This window comes from Solea solea, chromosome 11 (assembly GCF_958295425.1).
Source record: "Solea solea chromosome 11, fSolSol10.1, whole genome shotgun sequence".
NCBI classification, from domain to species: Eukaryota; Metazoa; Chordata; class Actinopteri; order Pleuronectiformes; family Soleidae; genus Solea; species Solea solea.
In genome coordinates this window covers 8922582-8940051 of record NC_081144.1, presented here as the reverse complement: position 1 = coordinate 8940051, position 17470 = coordinate 8922582, and the positions used below count along the sequence as shown (strand labels likewise).

At 41.5% G+C, this 17470-nt stretch overlaps 2 protein-coding genes across 3 annotated transcripts; one reads left to right on the top strand and one right to left on the bottom strand.

The window, feature by feature from the left end:
• Nucleotides 1-511: 511 nt before the first annotated feature.
• On the bottom strand, nucleotides 512-12695 carry klhl21 (kelch-like family member 21). Of its 2 annotated transcripts, none has more exons than XM_058642290.1 (5): nucleotides 12570-12695; nucleotides 3989-5064; nucleotides 2444-2849; nucleotides 1841-1913; nucleotides 512-983 (listed from the first exon to the last, which is right to left on the bottom strand). In XM_058642290.1, exons 2-5 carry the CDS (start codon nucleotides 5046-5048, stop codon nucleotides 654-656), a joined length of 1869 nt encoding a protein of 622 aa, XP_058498273.1. In that variant the 5' UTR covers nucleotides 5049-5064; nucleotides 12570-12695; the 3' UTR covers nucleotides 512-653. The 2 variants fall into 2 exon arrangements, with proteins under 2 accessions (XP_058498273.1, XP_058498274.1); XM_058642291.1 differs by lacking the exon at nucleotides 12570-12695 and adding an exon at nucleotides 5529-5671.
• A 920-nt stretch (nucleotides 12696-13615) lies between these two features.
• Nucleotides 13616-16197, top strand: LOC131468803 (tubulin alpha chain). The gene is made up of 4 exons (XM_058643409.1): nucleotides 13616-13738; nucleotides 14486-14708; nucleotides 14811-14959; nucleotides 15076-16197. The coding sequence occupies exons 1-4, from the start codon at nucleotides 13736-13738 to the stop codon at nucleotides 16054-16056; spliced, it is 1356 nt and encodes a 451-aa protein (XP_058499392.1). The 5' UTR covers nucleotides 13616-13735; the 3' UTR covers nucleotides 16057-16197.
• Nucleotides 16198-17470: the final 1273 nt, after the last annotated feature.

Genomic DNA, 17470 nt, shown 5'->3' with positions numbered 1-17470 from the left:
ATCGAGACTCATCTTCAGACCATCAGATCATCTGCTAACTCACAGATGTCTAAACACTAAAACACTCGTCTCTACCACTGCATGGTACAATGGCCTCAAGAGAAGCAGTCGTTTTTCTTTTTCTGAAAACAACCTAAATCTCACATTTAGCTTAATCCTGATTGTTTGATGGGGTGCAATTAGGTTTTATGCCCCCTATATAAGACATGTGTATTTTCAATCGATAATTCTGTTCTGTTTGGTCATAAATATTGACCATTTATTAATTATTACTTGCTATTACTGTTCAAATAAAAAGTTTGCCCATTTACAGAAACTATTCACTGTTTCAGGTCTAATCCATCAAAGGCAGCATACACCTACCTCCTAAGACTTTTCTATGGAGACATCTAGAACATTTCATAAATGAACAAAGTTAAGAAACATAACCTTCATTTATATTTCTCCAGTCACCAGACTTAAGTGATAGTCACTATGACACTTCAAGTGTCATAGTGAACTAAAAAAGTGAACTAAAAAAGAGCTCAGACAACGCAATGCTTCTCTCTCTTCCGCTTTAAAATTGTGACAGGGGTATTTCAAAGTAAACTGATGATGGGACAATGATGGGAGGACAGACTAAACACCTCCGAGAGGGACTTTGAAGTCTAAACTCAGTGAGCTGGGTTCACGTCCTGGTTCTGGTTGAGATTGTTGTTGAGATTGTGGAGCGCTTGGTGGCGCTGATGGCGGTGCAGGTGAATGGCGTTGGACTCCGGTATGAGAGTGGGTTCAAACGCACTGGACACCTGCGGCATGAACTGGCGGAATATGCTGACACTGCCGTGCCAGAAGGTCGGCTGTGGTAGTCGTCCAGCGAGAGTCCACTTGTGGGTGGTGGGGTCGTAGGCCTCCACCACATCCGACAGCTCAAATGTGCTGTCGTAACCACCGGACACAAATAATTTACCACCCAAGACTGCCACACTCCCTCCAACATGGACCTGGATAAAAGAAAAAAGGAAAAAATATACTTGGTATGTTTTAAAGGTGATACAATATAATATTATAATATTAATGGATGGATAGATGGGTAGATACAGTAGGGCTGAACAATTCATCGAAATCTTAAAGAGGCGCAATATTTTTTAAAGCCAAAATGTGTGTCAAAATATAATTTTAGATGAATTATTGTCTTAATCTATACACATCTTATTCTACAGACTGAAGAGAACATCTTTGTTTCTCAAACAGCTGCACAAATATCACACAATAATCATTTTAAATATGTTTTTCAAATGAAAATTATAATAATGATGTAAAAATGACTATTCCCTCCGATATCGCAATCGCAATTCCTGTCAAAATAATCACAATTAGACATTTATTCAAAATTGTTCAGCCCTAAGATACAGTAACATTGTTTTAATTTTTCGTAGTCCAATATCGTCACTTTCTGCTCTCATTATGTGATAATTCTCTCCTGCTGCCCTAAAGCAAACACACTTTAACTTTCAATTTCCATATGTTGCTGGCATCTACCAAAAATGTTCAATGTTGATCAAAATAAAACAGTTGGTGTGAAAGTGTTTGTGTATGAACACAGTGTACCTGCTGGGTTTAAGTGCAGCATCTTGCTTCCGTATTTGGGAAAATCTGCCGCCCTATGTGAACTACGCTCCTGCATTGTTTTGAAATGGACGGCAGCCGCCGTATTTACTCCATTCAGGGGTTATTTATGATTGTGTTCATCATCAACTTTGGATGAACAGCAGTGGGGCTCACACCTCTATTTATAGAGATCACAAAGGATTGCTAACAAAGCATGGCAAGAGAGGTACATACAATATGAAATACAAACCTGGTTCATTGGGGTAATTTTGTCCCACTTGTTCTTCTGGGGATTATAAACATCCACCTCTGCTGAGTCATCGCTAGGAATAGAGAAACATCCAAGTCAAGTCACTGCCAAAACAATACATGCTTCAAATGCATTCATGCATTAGTTACATAAAGTTGCCTCTGACCTTTTAAATAAGGTCAAAACATTTAATATTCTGTAAGGATTATATTAAAATAAGTGACTCATATAGTGGTTACAGGTGGGAATCGCCAGAAACACCACTATACCATATTATCAGGTATTATTGACATTAATAGAAATGTCAATTGATTTATTTTATGCTAATCCCTAAAAAGTAAATGTTTATTTGTAACATCAGTTCAAAAAAATCGATACTTGGTGTCTCAAAAACGATATAATATCGCCATGCAAAACGTTGCAATATTCCACTGAATCAAAGATTATTTAGTAAAAAAAAAATTATCAAAACAATAATTCAAAAAAACTGCATTACAAGTGTTATCATATAATTATTAACTACTCTGTAGAATATATACACAACAGCTATGTTGTTGCCATTGTGTACAGGTTACCATTTTCACAAATCTGTTGTCTCCTGACCTGACAAAGTAGATGAGGCCGTTGAGGGTCACAGTCTTCGGTGTGAAGGACCATGAAGGCAGCTGTCCACAGTTGACCATGGTCCAGCGGTTGGTGTCTGCATCGTAGCTCTGGACGGCCATCGTGTCTTCCCCGGCCAGGCAGCCTATTGCATACAAGCGTCCGCTGCATGTGGTGGTGCAGCAGTTGTCCATGGGGTGAAGCATGGCCGGTAAGGCTTCCCAGCAGTCCAGTGTGTGATCGTAGCGCTCAGTGCTGTCTGACGCCACCACGTAGAGCTGACCTTTCATAACACTTGAGCTGTGGTACTCGCGGGGCTTCAGCATGGGCGACACCTCTGTCCACTCATTGACACTGGACCTGTAGCGCCACACACCATCATAGAGGCGAGAGCCGTCAGAACCCCCTAAAGGATGCAAACACGAAGTCAGTTAGCATGGAAAATATCTAATGGTGTCTACTTTCACTGGTGTTCATGTGCAGGTATGTTTGTGGATGTATATATTGGCTTTAAAATAAGACTTTTCTTTGTACTAATAGACTTGTTTTATGAACACCAAAATCTTGGGCCCCCCATGTTTCTACAGCAACCCAAACAAACCAGACAGAGCATACTTTTCCACCTTTTGAAGAGGAACCACCATTTCTGGTGGGCCACTGTAGTTCTCAAATGCCCTTGGAAAGGGAGGGGTTAGTGGTGGATGAAATGAAATTAAAAAACCCTTTTTAATGGGAGAATAAATTAACATAAAGAATAAATTAACATCAAATGGACACTGAATAATAAATAATAAAAAAAATAAATGAGGACACTAACAGACAGAAGCCGAGGATTTTTAACCAACCAACAACACATTTATAATTTAAAGCCAATATATTATATGTCAAAACAAAACATTTTAGTAAAATAAAATGACACCAAATCCATCAAAGGTCATTTAAATTTAATCTACAAGTCAACACTATGCAATCAAATACTGCTGTTATTTCTGTCACCGTGTCAGTAAGTAATACTTCTAAATTTATGATTCATCATCAGTGTCTAGAAATGTCTGCATGAAGGGCTCAAAACATTTATCATAGAAGGCACTGGCATTCTTACAGGTTAGGTTAGAATGTCCTCGCTAACAATGACAGTGAAGATGATGGTGACCTGGCAGCACACCATGTCCCTTCTCACTCAGCCTTGAACACAGAGCTACTGGCCAAAGAGGCTGCAGTTTGTTTATAAGCCCTGACGGATGGCCACTCCTGCTGTTAATAAGATGAAACAGCAGGAGTGGAAATCTACTGACTGGAGCATTCACAGAGCATTGAATCTAATATACACAACAACTGTCACCACAGAACCATGAACACTGTGACTCAACTGTAGGGCTTGAACATCCACTGTAGGTCTGGGTTCAATAAATGTCTTGGTTTAGAAACAGAATCTCTAAATGAATCAATAAAACCGAATGTTTTTATCAAATCCCAAACCTAGTCCAGTGCAAAGGAACAATTAAAAATGAAGAAAGATGTTTTGAGTGTTGTTAATTGACTTACCTGTCACATACATATCGTTTCCAAGGGCAGCTATGCTGTATCCTCCTCCAAGGTGGTCAGGGAATTCAGCCAAGTAGCGCCACTGTCCGGTCTGGGGGTTGTAACAGTCCACGGTGACCAGCTCATCACAGTCCTGGTCGCAGCCTCCCACCACCACCAGGATTTCTGCCAGTCCTGTGGACGGCCGTGGCCGCATTCGATGGCAGGGCCTGTCATGGCGGTCGTACTCGCATGACTGAAAGCTACGGGCTTCGTTTACCATGCGGAGGCAGGTTGGCGAAAGATACACAAGTGGGTCACTCTCGACATGGGCCAACAGAAAGAACCTCCTGACAAAAGGGAGCCGGATCTGCTGCAGGAGCTCCGGCCAGTAGTGCAGTCTCCGCTTGAGATCAGTCTTCACCCAACGCACTGCAATTTGATAAACTGTCTCCTCCTTGTCCACACAGAGCTCGTTGTCCGATATAAACTCAAGCAGACGCTTCCAAGGCAGCCTCTCAAAGTCTGTCCCTTTAGCCAGCTCCATTATATTTTTTAGGACAAAGCGGCGAGCACTGGTTGCCAGCTCTCTGCACGCATAAGCCTCTGCAAAGTCCTGGATCTCTAAGCAGTTGGAAACATCCAGACGCTGTTCCAGAAATGCACAGCAAGCCTCTTTGACTGAGGGAAACTGAAACAGATCAGCCGTCTTCAGAAGGAGGTCCACGTTATCCTGAGTGACGGTCACACGTCCTGTGTAGCAGAAGTCCACCAGCAGACCTAGTAGCTCTGCTGACACCTCATGTAGAACTACCCGGTCCATAACACTCTCCCTCAGTGTTCCTGTAAACATAGCCCGGAAGTAGGTGCTGGCAGCGGCCAACACTGTGCGGTGACAGTGGAACTCGCGACCCTCAGCACACAGAGTCACATCAAAAAATTTACGCTCCGCTCTGAGTTCATGGATTCCCCGCAGCAGGTTAAAGGCATGGGCCGTGTCAAAAAACGGCAGAGTGGACGGTTGTGTTTGCAAAACTGGCCTTTCCATCTCTTCTCTCTCTGGGTGATCCATTTCCTGCATCGAATTATGTTTTCATCTGAAACAGAGAAAGACCAGAAACATATTTATATCTCGTCTGTTGATGATTTTCTTAAATAATAACTTTGGTTGGTCGATAAAATGTCAAACAATACACAAAAAGCATAGTTTCCTAAAGCACTAACAAACTTTTACAAATAGCTCGTTTTACTTATCAACAATAATCCCAAAGGGGTCAATATCTACAAAGAAAAGCAGCAAATTCTCACAGGAAACTTTTTTTCACACTGTCTAATATTATCTTAATCATTTAATGATTATCATAACAGATGTTGCTTGACTTTGTAGATGTGTGGAAACACGCGTATCAAATATACTACTGATCTATAAAGGTGAAGAAAGACTTCAATGCCAAATTAAGCCCTGAAAAGCAAATAAGCAAAATCAGCAGCTACACAGGCAAAGATTTAAGCAATGTTACAGATTAAAGGCTTTGAAATCCCAAACTGTTCTTTCTCCTACCTGACAAGTCCCTCTAGACACAAGCAGCGACAGCGTACCAGAGAATATGTAACAGCAAAACTCGGCACAACTCTTGTTGGAAGGACCAGATCCTTAGCCGTGTTTAAAAAAGAGAGCTCGCTTGTGCTCAGCAGCTATAAATACACCAGCAGTGTCCATTTCCAGGGAAGGGGGAGCTTTGGGAAGAACACCTAACATGTTGTGAACCGACACTGTGGGTAGAGTTTAAACTCCACCCCACCCCACTGGTATGTCTCTGTGGTCAGTCACTGTGAGTAAGTGGCCTTTCAGAGAGGAGCTCAGTGAGTCAGGGCCTCCTCACCATCATCAGCACAAAAGCAAAGTGAATACACAGTCATACCATTCTGCAATCAGCTTACCACAACAAATATGCACCAGTGCTGAGCCTCCCTGATCACAGCAGATGAACAGGAATAACGCCAATGTCATTCCTGGTTATGATGCTCTTGAACTGATGAGACAACCATCACAAAATTAACTGACAACTATTTTAATAACTGCTCTCGGGATATCAGCATTATCATTCTGTCGGTCAGTCGGTCCCTACTACTATTTGATCAATTTCTTCCAGATTACATGATTATATAAATCGTCCCAATCTTTCAGTTGATAGTTAATAATCAGTAAACCAAAGACAAAGTTTACACTACAAAATGATTCACAATTCTAAAGGTTGTGTTGATCCACGAGGTGTATTTGTGCAATTCATAAACATAATATCTAATGTATGTATTCTATTACTTTTGTTGTGCTCCTGAAGTAAAATCACACTGTAATAATTACCGTTATTGTTTATTTTCCAGGTCAAGTTCAAGAAACAACACATAATAATCCTGGATATTTACTCTACAACTCCCAATTCTAAAATACAATATTCAGTATATGATACTGAATTCCTGAAAGTAATTAATTGCAGCTAAATTGTTTGGGGGATTGAATGTCAGGTATGTACTCAGTATAATCAGCAGAAAAAAAGCACATACAAGGCAATAAATAACATCAGTTGACCTGAACTAATGTCAACATTTGTTCCCTCTCCCTGATAATTCACAGGTATCTCCTTACAGAGATTTGTATCAAGGTTGTCGTAAAGCCCGTGGTGCTCTGGCCAAAAGCCTTGGTACACATTCCACACCAGGATTCAACAATGCAGTGGTCCACACGGCTTTACAAGGGATCAAACTGACCTGTGAAGGATGGACCCAGACCTGCACTCAAAGCCCCCCCCACATCTTTCTCCCTTACTTGTGTGTAAATGATCATGTAAATGTAAAGTAATAGCATTTCCTTACACAGAACTCATACATAATGCACTGCACAAGCAGTAGAAATGCTTGAATCTTTCTTTTTTTCATGTCACACACCTTGTTGCAGACACCATCATATTTTGACACTGTTGTGACGGGACCAAAACAGGACTGCATCAAATCCTAACAATGTCCATGCACAAAGAAAGAGTCCATAAATCAGTTCTTCACCGCCAAGTTATAACTGTTTTCTGTTACACAAATTTATCACAAACATCAAAATAATTTGGGGTGCGAGCATAATCTAAACATAATCCAAAAGTATCATGATACAAAGATGAAGTAAAAGCTCTGTACCATACTGTGCCATGAGAGAAAGTTCACAGTTGAATCACAATGAGAAAAGAGTCTAGCATACTGAACAGAACAGCATGAATAAGTTAAAGCGTCACACCCCTAATAAGGACAGCTTGAAAGGGGTATTAAGCAGCTCACAATGAGTATGTTTACCAACCAGCTCCAGGAATAGCTGACAGAAAGTTATACTCTCAGAAGGGAGAGAGGGAGAAAAACAGCAGAGGTGTGCAAACAATCCGACCGCTGTGAGTGTGGAAGTGTAACATGTCCTCTAAACACCTGCACAGATCAGCTTTATAGGTGAAAGTGCCCCCTTTCATGAAGTACTACAACTGTAGACGTCTGTCTTCCCCTGGACCTGAACTCATGACCTGCAAATATACTAGGGGTAAAACAAATTAAGATGTTGTGCAGTTAGTCACAAAACTTTGTCACATTCTGGCTGAAAGATGGTTACGTGTATTTTTTTATTCCTTAAAAGGTTCATGAGAGGTTCAACGGTCTGCGTTTGGGAACCATGTTGCTACTGGAAACAGACAACTAATGAACATGGAAACTCTGAGAGTACAGTGGTTTGTTTGCCGAGTGGATTAAACAAATAAAGAAGAAACTTGAAGCCAAGTACGCCCTCACACAGGTGCTGCCACCTTGTGATAGTGACATAATTTGCATAATTTGTTTGATATATAGCAGGTATGAAGTTCAACACCATTTTAGTGTTTATGGTTAGCATGCTTTTCACAAACGATCCTACATTTACTGAACCATCCAACTTAAGCAACATTCTTAAATGCACAACACTCAATGGACGCAGAAGCAAAACTTGACAAAAACAAAGCACTATTTATGTCCATCTTTTATCATTCAATCAAAAAAAAAAGGGTGATTTATTCAGTGTTTCGTAACACTGCGGCTTCATGAGTCCCAAGCATTCAGTGATTTATGTTGTACATTGTGTTTATCTGGGAGCTGCTATGTGCATGTGAACAGGGTAAATAAAAAAACTGTTTACATGAAGAAGCTGCTTACAACTCTCTTTCTCTAAGGTTTAATGCAACTGCTGCCCCTTGCAAACTTGCAATTTACAAACACCCTTTTGAATTTTTGTCACCTCATTGTCAACAGCAAAACAGAGCCCAGACTTTCAAATGCTAGCAACTAAACAGACAGTTCTGCTGTCAATGCAGGCAGCTGAGGACAATGCAACCACCACAGTGGGGGTGACATAAACTCCTGCTTCTCCACCGCTGAGTGAGGCCTGGCAATAAAAAGACTCCCTAAACTGTGCACTCATCTCAGAGAGCAGATATAACCCTATAATATCTGTGTGAATTTGGTTGACGAGCTTCTTATGCAAACTTGTGGTAAGACTTTATTAATAATGTAATGTTTTCAATGACAGTCTTTAAAAGTCTGCCCACAAAATGCTTGAGGGTAACTACAAGAGTATTTAAATATTATATTAGTCAAAACTAGGACTGCACCTAATGGTTACTATATGTGAATCTGTTATCAATTAACGTGTTTACAAAATGTCATCATTGACTTCACTTGGTAGTTCTTGTCCTAAACATTTCATATGGAAATATTGTTTGAAATGTGATGCGTTACTCATTTCAACAAATATTTTACCACCAATGCTATTTTTTAAGCCTTTTTTCTTTCTTTCTTTAACTTACTACTTTTACTTAAATAATCACAACCATGCCCTTGTCAATTATCTTTAAGAAAATCCAGGAAAGGTAAAAGTACCTTTCCTGGATGTTCTTAAGTCTTTGTTTTTGAATTAAGCCTCTGGCTTTACAACCACGGATGATTTCAAATACCCAGTTTTTCTTGTATCAACTACCAATGCATTCCTGTAATTCCTGCTCATCAGTTGGAACTTTCCATAAACATCAGTGGAGAAACTATTCAGATGCTTCACCCAAATAAGAGTGTTAACACTCAACTAAATACAAGTACAACTCTTGTGATTTTTCCCAGTTATTCAAATGATTGTTTGGTTTAAAAAGAAATACAAGATAAATACATTAAAGGGGACATATTATGCAAAATCAACTTTTTAACCATTTTAATACTGATATTTGGGACTCTGGGGGCCCTACCAGTCGCCAAAGTGTGGAAAAACAATACTCAGTCATGTTTTCGTGGTTCCGCTTAGTGTAAGTATAGGCGATAAAACGCTCGATGTTGAATTCCCTGCGCTTATGACGTCAGCATGCGCATTTCACCGCGAATGTTACCGCCCCACCAGTACGTTTACTTCGCAAGCTCCACCTTAGCTCCACCTTGTCCCTGCCAGAGTGCAGGCGAGGGAGGAAGAGCGGTATTATGTCAACGTGGCGGGACAAGTGTGCTGTTGGTGGCTGCACAGTGGAGCACAGTGTTTTACAGAGGATTTTATATATGAAGCTAATGTGCCGGATAAAGTCAGCAATCGTGTGTTCGCACCACTTCACATCAGACTGCGGCCAGCGGTTGCCGTATTTAGTCAGGGGACGTATTTCACCGACGTACAAACACACAAATTGTTAAGAAAAGATCACATAGAGCTCATAACTGACCATTCTGACACGTCCTAATTAAACATATTTGTTCAGTACGTCCTCCATGACCGGAGCACAGACTCAGTCTGATACAATCACATAAAGCAGCTGTTTATGCAGCTCGCCGCTGACGATCAGCGGTGCTGCACTCTCTGTGCAGCGGTGCTACACTCTCTGTGTCACCGATAGCCTAAACTGCCGCTGGCGATCGCTGATCGGCAGCGGCGCGCTGAATAAACTGTATGTTGCTGTATCAGACCGGAGACTGTCTGATACAGCGGTGGCGCGTTACACGGTGATCGCCAGCTCGCCGGAGCACCGGAGGTGGTCAGCGGTGGTGAGGTCTCCGGAGCACAGTCTCCGGTCTGATACAGCAACATACAGTTTATTCAGCGCGCCGCTGGCGATCAGCGGTGGCGCGTTACACGGTGATCGCCACCGCTGATCGCCAGCTCGCCGGAGCACCGGAGCTGGTCAGCGGTGGTGAGGTCTCCGGTCTGATACAGCAACATACAGTTTATTCAGCGCGCCGCTGGCGATCAGCGGTGGCGATCAGCGATCGGTGACACAGAGAGTGCAGCACCGCTGATCGTCAGCGGCGAGCTGCATAAACAGCTGCTTTATGTGATTGTATCAGACTGAGTCTGTGCTCCGGTCATGGAGGACGTACTGAACAAATATGTTTAATTAGGACGTGTCAGAATGGTCAGTTATGAGCTCTATGTGATCTTTTCTTAACAATGTGTGTGTTTGTACGTCGGTGAAATACGTCCCCTGACTAAATGCGGCGACCGCTGTTTGCAGTCTGATGTGAAGTGGTGCGAACACACGATCTGATACAGCAACATACAGTTTATTCAGCGCGCCGCTGGCGATCAGCGGTAGCGCGTTACACGGTGATCGCCACCGCTGATCGCCAGCTTGCCGGAGCACCGGAGCTGGTCAGCGGTGGTGAGGTCTCCGGAGCACAGTCTCCGGTCTGATACAGCAACATACAGTTTATTCAGCGCGCCGCTGGCGATCAGCAGTGGCGATCAGCGGTGCTGCACTCTCTGTGCAGCGGTGCTGCACTCTCTGTGTCACCGCTGATCTTCTGTTCCTAAGTGTTTTTAACTGATTTACAGTTGGACAGTGTTCGGCTCGATCCTTATGTAGGACGTCTCTTCCTGTGACGGCACTCTCGCTGACATGTTGATATTGTCAGAGAGCTAGTGGAGGGAGGGGGAGACGAATAGAGCTGTAAAGAGGACAAATCAGAAACCCCCTGGAAGAAGTGGGTGTGTGTTTGCCTGTGTCTCATTTGCATATAAAGGGACCTTGCACGAAAACCGAGCGTTCTGAAAGGGGCGGGTTTAGCAGGGTTATTGAACTACTATGATTCTTCATCCTTATGGTATTTTGACCAAAGCATGTCACTGACATGTTCATTAGGACACCAGGGAACTATTTTAATGGGGGAAATAGGGTATAATATGTCCCCTTTAATGCCACGGTTACTAAGAGTCTAAAGAATTCTTTCAAAGGGTAGTTTCTCACTAATACAGATTGTGCAATTTCAGCAGTCTCATAAGACCATTACAAAGCACACTGTGTGACATGGATCTAATTAACAAGAGGAAAAGAAGATGAATAGCGCTCTGGTTATTTATCTTTTTATTAAGTCTGTGGTGAAAAATCCAAAGACAGGGCTGCATAAGGAGGAGAATGTGGTCCTGGGCATGGCTAGAGAGAGGGTGAGGCCAAGTTGAGATGCCAATTTGGAAAAGGAGCTTGAGGTAATTACTTTTACACATATATGGGTTTAATACAATACAAGTTAACATTGAAGATAAAATGTCATCAACATTCAACAAAAGCAGATAAATCATGCCCTGGCAACTGTTTTTCAAATGAAAGACTGCGGAAGAGGAGAATGTTGCATGTTGCAATTGTTTAGGTCACAGCAAGATGGTAGTCCTAAATTTCACACACAGTCAGAAACATTTTAGCAGGCGGTTGTTGAATTCTCCCTCATGACTAAAGAAATAACCACCACTGTTTCACAATGGTCGTTTTTTATGTGGGAAAGCCCAAAATTATTACAATGGAACAGTCAAAATATTACAATTATTGTAAATAACAAAAATATTGACTTGTGCACAACAAAAAGATCATTGTCACATTTGAGAAGCTGGTTATTTCAGGATATTTCATCAACTTTTCATACGTTTATTTATAAATTAACTACTACCAGATGATGTCTGACAACGTGGTGAATTAACTAAAGTGTGATGAAGAAGCAGGGAAAGAAAAATACTTTCGCAGAAGTATCTCAAAAATAGTGCAGACATTTTAGTGTGGGTACTTTAATTCCACCAGCGACAAACACTTTGTCATTGATGTCTTGCAGCCATACCATACATGTCCACAACAGTGAGCACAGAGAGGCCTCAGTCTTCAACTGGTCCCATGCAAAACCATAATATTCAAATGTCTTATGCAACGCTAAACACGAAGCCACAATATCCACAGCTAAATCCTTCAAAGCATATGCTATTATTACCACAACACGACAGGATGGAAACTGTTGAGCAACTTTCATCTCGCTAATTAACTCCCGCCACGCTTTACACGATGTGATACAACATGTCTGTCTGTGTCGTTTCATTAATCTACATGTTTCATACCAAACAAACAACAATACACACGTTTAAACGCTGTATCTTCAGGACACGATTTCAACACCGCATCGTCTGTAAACATCTAATTAGCGTCACGTTCACGCGAGGCTCCTTTCCTACGGGACATAGCGTCACTGCTTCTTCTGTCATTCTAACCCCACGAAAAATAACGCCACTAAAACCCCAGGACAACTCGAGACGACTTACCAGCGTTCGCCTTCACCTGGTGTTAACGCTTTAAACGAGCGTAAAGCGGCCACAACGTGCAAATGGAGGCGATATGAAAGTTTGACGCCGCGGGCTCCGAGATCCTCTGCGCCACGATACCGTAAACAGAAATACATGATGCGTTCAAGGACGGTCGGAAATATGACAATCCAGAGACACTCAGATCACGCCGCATTTGATGACCCTGTGCCCTGGAGGCAGTTTATATATCTGTGATTATAACACTGACAGAAGACAGTTTGATATTTTCTTTACTGTAGTTCTTTTCAAGCATATGTAGCTTCAAACAAAGCCCTGTTTAGTTGCATCAGTAGGGAAGCCTGTTTCCGCCACATGCAAAAGAAGAATGCATACCTAAGTCATTGATATGACATACTAAATCATTGTTATTATGTGATGCTAAGTCATCATCATTATTATTATTATGAGATACTTACTTATTTACTTACTTTTGAGATAATATCCCATACCTCTATGATGTCATAATTATGAGATAATATCAAATTTTTATGACTTAGTATCTCATTATGACTTAAAATTTCATAAATATGAAATAGCATCTAGACTTAGTATCTTATTATTATGACTTAGTATCTCATTATTATGACTTAGTATCTCATGATGATTAAATACCTTCTCATAATTATGATTTACTAATATTTTTTGTGGCAGAAAGGGCTTCCATACTTCTATAGATAAGCCCGTGTGTAAATATAAATTAGCCAAATATAATTAAAAAAAACTTCTCGTCATGTAACACGTAGAAACACATATTTATAAGATAATAAGAAGTATTCAGGTGGAATAAACCATAACAACTATGAGACAAGGATTCAGGTGGACTAAGCCAATAGAACTATACGGAGACAGTGAAATAGTGAATAGAAAACATCTTAGAAGAAGTAGCATGAGCCTGGAAAAAAATATTTTAAATTGTGTTCCGTTCATCCACTTCGTTAGACGGCGCTGTCGCAAAAAAGAAGCGTTGTTTAAAAAAGGGCGGGGCCATTGTGCTTGTTCTTTTTTTTCTCTCAAATCGCCGGGAGGAGCTACGCACTGCAGTAAAGGAGCCGCAGATACAGCACATCCACCTGCACCCTTATTTAGACTTGTCACATTACATTACATAATACCGACAAGCAAAAATGGTGAGTATAAAATCATATTAAATGTCTAATATGTTCTTCATCTGTTGTGTTAATGTTAAATTCGTATTAAACGTGAATGGTGGAGAAAAAAGCTCTTTCTATTATAAATTGATGTATATTGGAGTGCACCACTACTTGAAATTCATAACCAAGGCACAATTACAGACTACTACAAATATAATGGAGGTTGCAGAGCGTTTCCTTTTTAAATTCAGTCGAATATATTTATACATTACCAACAGTTAATCCTTTCCTCTCACACGACTCTCCTAAATCAGATTAAATCAAACGTTTTACCATTGGTTTCTAGCCATCTTTGCCGCCATTTTCTGAGCCTTTATACATATTAAAAAAAGATATAAGAAAAAGATGCAGCAGTGTTGTGTTAAAGATCACATTGAAGTTATACATTTCATTTTTTCTTTTTGTGTCCCATTAATCTAAGCCAAGCATAATATTTATGTCTGCCATTTATAAGGAAAAAGAAAGAAAACAAAGGAAAATGTGATGGGACATAAACTCAGTGAAGAATCTTAATGCGTCTTTTTTCAAGAGACAGCACAAAGCAACATGTCTGACCTAGATAATCCTCTCTCTGCAGTAATTCTATGTACTGAAGGAGACAATTCATGGTTGTTGTCTTGTGTTTGCATTTGTATTCATCATTTAAATTAGGAATGGTGTGGAAATCTTGTTTCTAATGCCAGAAATGCATCTTAATCCAAATTATATTTCTCTTCACCCCAGCGTGAGTGCATCTCCATCCACGTTGGTCAGGCTGGTGTCCAGATCGGCAATGCCTGCTGGGAGCTTTACTGTCTGGAGCATGGAATCCAGCCTGATGGACAGATGCCCAGTGACAAAACCATTGGGGGAGGAGACGACTCCTTCAACACCTTCTTCAGTGAGACTGGAGCTGGAAAGCACGTCCCCAGAGCCGTTTTTGTCGACCTGGAGCCCACTGTCATCGGTGAGTGTGATAGCTTTTCTCTAAACATTAATTAAGGCACAATTATGAATGTATATTATGTACAATGGTAATTATAATATAATAAGTAATATTTTTCTTTAGATGAGGTGCGCACTGGGACCTACCGTCAGCTGTTCCACCCTGAGCAGCTGATCACTGGGAAGGAAGATGCGGCCAACAACTACGCCCGTGGACACTACACTATTGGCAAGGAGATCATTGACCTGGTGCTGGACAGGATCCGCAAACTGGTGGGTAATTTAGTGGTGGACCGAGTTTCTTAATTTTTTATAACAAAAAGTCAAAGTATTTTACATCGTACTATTGTTTCACATGTTTTAATCACTGTCTCCCTCTCTGTCCTCAGGCTGACCAGTGCACTGGTCTGCAGGGCTTCCTGGTTTTCCACAGCTTTGGAGGTGGCACCGGCTCTGGCTTCACCTCCCTGCTGATGGAGCGTCTGTCTGTCGATTATGGCAAGAAGTCCAAGCTGGAGTTCTCCATCTACCCAGCTCCCCAGGTGTCCACTGCAGTGGTGGAACCCTACAATGCTATCCTGACCACCCACACCACCCTGGAGCACTCTGACTGTGCTTTCATGGTAGATAATGAGGCCATCTATGATATCTGCCGCAGGAACCTTGACATTGAGCGTCCTACCTACACAAACCTGAACAGGCTGATCAGTCAGATTGTGTCCTCCATCACCGCCTCCCTCCGTTTTGATGGTGCCCTCAATGTTGATCTGACCGAGTTCCAGACCAATCTGGTGCCATATCCCCGTATCCACTTCCCTCTGGCCACCTACGCCCCTGTCATCTCTGCTGAGAAGGCGTACCATGAGCAGCTCTCAGTGTCTGAGATCACAAACGCCTGCTTCGAACCAGCCAATCAGATGGTGAAATGTGACCCTCGTCATGGCAAGTACATGGCCTGCTGTCTCTTGTATCGTGGTGACGTGGTGCCCAAAGATGTCAACGCTGCCATCGCCACCATCAAGACCAAGCGCTCCATCCAGTTTGTGGACTGGTGTCCCACTGGTTTCAAGGTCGGCATCAACTACCAGCCACCCACTGTGGTTCCTGGTGGAGACCTGGCCAAGGTCCAGAGAGCTGTGTGCATGCTGAGCAACACCACTGCCATCGCTGAGGCCTGGGCTCGGCTCGACCACAAGTTTGACCTGATGTATGCCAAGCGCGCCTTTGTTCACTGGTATGTAGGTGAGGGTATGGAGGAAGGAGAGTTCTCTGAGGCCAGAGAGGACATGGCAGCGCTCGAGAAAGATTATGAGGAGGTGGGAGTCGACTCCATTGAGGGTGAGGGAGAGGAGGAAGGAGAGGAGTTTTAAAGGAAGCACAAGGGAGAGAGTTAAATTCCATAAATGAAAAATTGTAACTGGTATTCGACTTTTGCCAGTTTGTTCATGTTTAGAGCAAAGTCTTTTAAATGCCTGTTTGGCTCTGATCTGAATAAAGTTCACTGCAAAATGGATCTGTGTGTTATTTATTATTTTTTTGGTGGACACTGACATGAACCATTAGTTGCAGGTGGTAATGTCATGATCTTGAAACAATGAAATCCATCGGCTGTAGACAGGTTTTGAGAAACACTTTTACATTATTAAAACTGCACAACATTTACACTTAAATTTGGGTTATCACGAGGTTAACAAGCTGTGGACAGCACGTTTTCATGTGAATTCAAAAATGAATGAAACATCAGAGTAAGTTCTTTAGAAGATCATGTGTCTGCACCTAATTAGGCAGCTTTGCGGACGTCAGTGTGAACCCTGTACGGAAGATGACATCAACTCTGCGTGTGGCCAGTGAAGTGAAGGCAGAGAAAGTTCAGCAGCAGGTACTAATGTACATTCAAGACCCTTACCCTTATCTGCTCATTATTCCTCTGTGAGGTATGAGCTACAAATGTGCATACGCCAACATTTCATCTCCATAGACTGAATTTTAAGCAGTTTATTGAACTGAACATTGTGATCGGTTTGGTGGATTATTGTCTGTCAGTATTCTGCTGGTTAAAAGGGAGTGAGAATGATGGATGCACACAAGATTTTTAAACCAAGGTGGGCTTTCCCTACCAAAATAATATACATTTTTATGAAAAGTCAGTACTGAAAACTATAAACATATTTTACATTTTGTTATTCAAAACATACGTTATTAATTACACAGGACACCTAATGAAGTGGCAGGAGTAGTGCAATATGCCTCTGCCTGTTCAGTGGTTGTCTTCTACATACCTTACACCTATAAAGGTGGAGTTACTGTTGCTTTTCTATTATCTTGAACCAGTCTGGCCAATCTCCTCTGACATAAGACCTCAACGAGACATTTTCGTCCTGCCACTCACTGTGTAGCAGTGCCAAAAGGTATTACAACCCGAGACAAAGAGGATTGGATTTACTGTTTAATACTGAACAAACTAATTAGATCACCAAATCAATAGCAAATCCTATTACCACCCCAGACGCCCAGGACACCCCTTCTAGTATCGGATCACAGTGTATCTTACATTTTATATAAACACGTTTGCTTTGAGTGCCTTTTCAAAGTTTATGTGAATATAAATTCAAAAAGATCCCCATTTTTATCAATAGCTCCCATGTTATATGATCCACTGACCACTATTTTATGGGTTTTAGAGCTTTATGTGACTCTAATGACAAACCGTGTTTAACACATCTTTGCATTAGATCTTTGTACTTTCTTTAATGAATATTAATGCAAAACAGTTTTTTAAGTCCT